Raw genomic sequence first — 4,849 nt, forward strand, 5'->3', positions numbered from 1 at the left:
GAATTCGTTTTTAACAGCGTGACCACTTGATTGACAGGTACATGACAACTCAGGTAATGCACATCTTTGCCGATACTGACACTCTGTCTGTTCTTTATACTGTCATTGGTTTGTACGTGACGATGATTTAAATCAGAGAATCTTTTGAAGGGGCATTCATCTTTGTAGTTTTTGTCTCATAGCGTAACCTTTAATAAACACGAAGAAGAAACACGAGCAGACGAATGAATGCACACTCTTTATTCACATACTGACAGTGTGACATCACTTCCTGTAACTTTCAGTGTCATCGTCACAAACAGCCTACAGCGTGCAGTTGGCTTCTGGAGAGAGTCTGCATTTAGCCACCGTCAGGTAGGTCTCCACCTGTGAACAGGTTCATCAACAGATAGTGAAAACATCATCATTACATCATTGTGACATCATCATCACACCGCCCTCCTCTTCCTCACCTTGTGCATGTCTTTCTTGAAACAGGCGAGCAGTTCGTAGGTTCTTCTCAGCGACTCCTCACCGCTCAGACTTTGATAATAGTTCCCATACGGAGCCAGCTGGAGGGCGGAGTTATCAGGAAAGATTTCTGCTGCGTCCTGATTGGCCTGTAGGATCAGGTGGTTACTCACATAGGCAGGGTTAGGCTAGATTAGTGTTTGATTTAGGTCTGTGTTCTCACCCTGATCAGCAGCAGGATCCCCATCTTTAGCTCAGAAAGTTTGGGTGAAATCTGGTTCCTCGGAGCAGAACCTCCAGACAGAGAACGACTGGGGAACTCCCAAGACTCGACCAATCGATAAGAGATGGACAGCAGCTTCAGAACCTAGAACCAACCAACCAACCAATCAACAGACAGACAGCAGAACCAGAACCTAGAACCAGTGTAGTGTGTGATGTATAGTGTGTGTTGCTGTGTACTGTGTGCTGCTGTGTAGTGTGTGTTGTTGTGTAATGTGTAGTGTGTTGTGTAGCGTGTAGTGTGTGCTGCTGTGTAGTGTGTGTTGTATAGTGTGTGCTGCTGTGTAGTGTGTGTTGTATAGTGTGTGCTGCTGTCCTCACTGAGCTGCGTTGCGTCTCGTGCTTGTCGATCGGACTGATGATGTAATCAGAGTTGCAGAAATCCTGCAGGAAGATTTTGTTGAGTTGACGCTGTTCCTCCGTCTGTAGAGAGCTCTCCTAACAAACACACACACACAGAAATACACACAACAATACACACTTTTATACACACAGGAAGTCGCCCCGCTGTATGAAACAGAAACAAACTGACGTTAAACACTGAAACTCTGCAGACAGCAGAGCATCAAACACAGACAGGATTCTGTCGTGGACATCACTGCATGGGCTGAGGAACACTTCAACAACATCAACACACTTCATCTGACTGCACTGAAGACAGCTCAGACTGCACCACTGAGGTGAAGTGGAAAATTGTCCTGTGGTCTGACGAGTCCACATCATGGACGCTGTGTCCTCTGGGCTAAAGAGGAGAGGAACCATCCGGCCTGTTATCAGCAGGTTTAGACGTCTTTGTGCTACTTTCAGTTAAATCTCGAGTTTTAAAGTTTTTTTAATCATCACTGTGTTTTTGTCCCTGCGAGCTGCCGTAGACTTACAAAGTCGGAGAAGAGTCTCTGAGCGAGCAGGTGGAGGTGTTGAACTCTGCTCACAGCGATAGAGAACAGACGCTGGCTGTCTGTGATTTGCTGAGAGGACACACCCAAAGACAGCACCGACAGCAGGAGGAGCACTGAGAGACAGACAGGTGAGAGACAGATAGATAGGTGAGAGACAAACAAACAGACAGGCAGACAGAGAACATGGATGGGTTATCTCTGATGTGTCCTCAGTGCTATCAGCACTGAGTTCTCTGTAGCACCTAATTCTGTAATATCTGAAACGAGGCCGGCAGCATTCTGATTCAGGATTCTGATTCTTTGCTCCGGAGAATAGTCCTGATCTGAGTCGCTCTACATCAGATTGCTTTGACTTTATTCTGCCACCAGCAGATCTCTGACCTGATCCAGATCTCTAATGTTCTCTGGTGGTTCAGTTCAGTGCCCCCCTTTACCCTTACTTCATCACATCAACAATAACACATAAACCAGTCTGAATGTCTTACCTCTGTTCATGGCTAGTCTGGTTCTGGTTTTGGTTCTGGTTCTGGGTCAGGGTCTGGGTCTGCTTAGTCTGATCCAAGTTTGGTGTGTTTGTAATGTTTTCAACGCACAGTTTTTATAGAAGAAAAGTTGATGATTAAATTCATTAACAGAAACATGAAACGAGTGTGTTACAAACACGTCTCCTGAGCAACAACACACTAAGAGCTCAGTGAGAAACACAAATATATAAACATATAAACATAGGAACATATAAACATACAGTGTATGTATAAATAAATAAATAAATAAGTATATAATATAAAATGAACCTGATTAGACTGAGGACAAACAAACTAAAAAAGATGTGGCGTCACTGTCAGGAAAATATATTTATAAATATACATAAATATATTTAAACATATTTGAATATGTAAATGTTCTGTTTTCTATAATCTGAGGAAACATGCTGCTCACGTCAGATCAACTATTAGAAAACAGATGTTTGATGTTTTTGTCTGAATTTATTCACAGCTGTCACTGATCTGGGGTCAGACATTTAACAGGAACATCACACAGGAAACTGAATTTATTCAGCGCCCCATGTCAGTGATACGAGCAGAGACCTCAGCTCAGATACACGAGGAAACAAACAACACCTTTATCTAATTAACCTCGTTGACAACAAACCTGATTACAAACAGCCTGTCATTACCAAACATCTGCTAAACAAGCTGTTGAACTAATTGATCAGTGATGGTCTGTGGACACAAACTGTTCTGGTGAGGAGCATCTGTGTCCTGACTCCGGACCTGAATGGATCAGGATGCAGTCCTGACTGTCTGATGTGGTCTGTTCGGTTCTGTTCTGATGAAGCAGAGCATGTTGCCAAGTAGGAACAGGTGAGATGGTTTTACCGTAAACATTTTGATTGATTTTTGATTTCCTTTTTAAAGATTATTTGCACCTTGATTAGCAACACAGTGTCCCTCCTGTATATAAAGAGTGTGCTCTGATTAACCTGTTGTATAATAACAATATTGTATGACCTGTACAAAATACACATATACAGGTGTCCATATTTTCCACAGTGGGATTACAACCCGAGACTGGCATTGTGTGTTTAGTGTTTCACGCTGTATATTAGTATACTCATGTGATGTGCATTTTTTTTGGGGGGGGGGGGATATGGCTCCTAATATAGTCTGTAAACATCATCATCATTCAACTCTTTCATATGGTTTGGTGTTAAAAAAAGCAAACAAAAAATCACAAAAATTGGCAATATTGAAGAATCACAATTTAAATCGAATCGGCACCCAAAATATCATAAGAATCGAATCAGGAGAAAATGGCATATCATCCCAGCCCTAGTATATTCACATTGCATATTAGTGTTTCACACTCTATATTAGTATATTCATGTTGTATATTAGTGTTTCACGCTGCATATTAGTATATTTATGTTGTATATTAGTGTTTTACGCTGTATATTAGTATATTCACACTGTATATTAGTGTTTCACACTGCATATTAGTGTTTCACACTGTATATTAGTATATTCACACTATATATTCGTATATTCACGCTGTATATTAGTGTTTCACACTGTATATTAGTGTTTCACACTGTATATTAGTATATTCATGTTGTATATTAATATTTTCACACTGTATATTAGTATATTCATGTTGTATATTAGTGTTTCACACTGTATATTAGTATATTCATGTTGTATATTAGTATATTCACACTGTATATTAGCAGTCATTTCAGTGTCGGGATGGTTTTCAACTGAGATTTTCTGAAACATGACGACTGAAACCAGAAACTCAGAGTGCGTATGTGCAGTATGTGTTGTAATCCTCAGTCATGTCCTTTCTGTTGGCAGCTGTTCCTCTTCTTGTCTTTCTCTTTGAACTTTGGCCGTTCAGATCTGACAGCTGTGGCTGCTTCTAGGAGAAGAAGATTCAGTTTTTACATACACAGGCCTGAAATACAACCACACACACAAAGTGGACCGCTACATAGCACCGCCCTGGGTTTGGTACTTTGCTGAAGAGGTGAAATGGCCTCTTCAGTCCACACTCCATAATGTTGTCCATGCTGGACTTGAACCACCCACTCCCTGGTTCCCAAGCCAAGTCCCTGTGCAACTGAGCTACTGCCACCCTTCTGCACTAACCCATTACCACCCAGCCAAGCAGGAAGTGAAACTCTCAACAGACAGGCATCATCGCATCACCAACTGATGATAGTCGTCGACAGGCAACAGACTGACATTGGCAAACGACAGACCAGTGAACAGGCCAACGAAGATCACCAAAGTCCGAGAGACTGAAGAAGGGTGACAGACTGATGAGTGACAATAGCCAACAGACCGACAATCACCAGAAATAGGAATAGTTTGATGAAGGTCAACATGCTGACAATAGTTGACAGACTGATGATGACCAATGACAGGCAACAGACTGACAAAGGTCAGTGACAAGTGACCGACTCATAAAGCTCAACAATGGGCAACAGATCAATGATGGTCAACGACGTCTCAGAGATTGACAGTGGCCAAAGATGGGCAACTGATGAGGGCTATAAAAGAGAATAGACTGAAGCACAACAGACAAGGTGGTAAAGGGCAAGTGAGAGTGTACCGGTATATTTACTGCAGGGCCGATGGGAACAGGTGTGCAGGAAGTGTTGGGTCAGGTAATGGGAATGCTGGGAAAAAGACAGGAAGTGAAATGACAAAAGATTA

At 42.1% G+C, this 4,849-nt stretch overlaps 1 protein-coding gene across 1 annotated transcript; it reads right to left on the reverse strand.

Annotated features, from left to right (window-relative positions):
- Positions 1–303: 303 nt before the first annotated feature.
- gh1 (growth hormone 1) lies at positions 304–2,126 on the reverse strand. The gene is given in 6 exon segments (NM_001303325.1): positions 304–366; positions 453–599; positions 674–817; positions 1,054–1,170; positions 1,611–1,744; positions 2,117–2,126. Coding segments are annotated over 6 exon segments (615 nt in total).
- Between the last annotated feature and the right edge of the window lie 2,723 nt (positions 2,127–4,849).

This window comes from Larimichthys crocea, unplaced genomic scaffold (assembly GCF_000972845.2).
Source record: "Larimichthys crocea isolate SSNF unplaced genomic scaffold, L_crocea_2.0 scaffold33, whole genome shotgun sequence".
Lineage (NCBI taxonomy): Eukaryota > Metazoa > Chordata > Actinopteri > Sciaenidae > Larimichthys > Larimichthys crocea.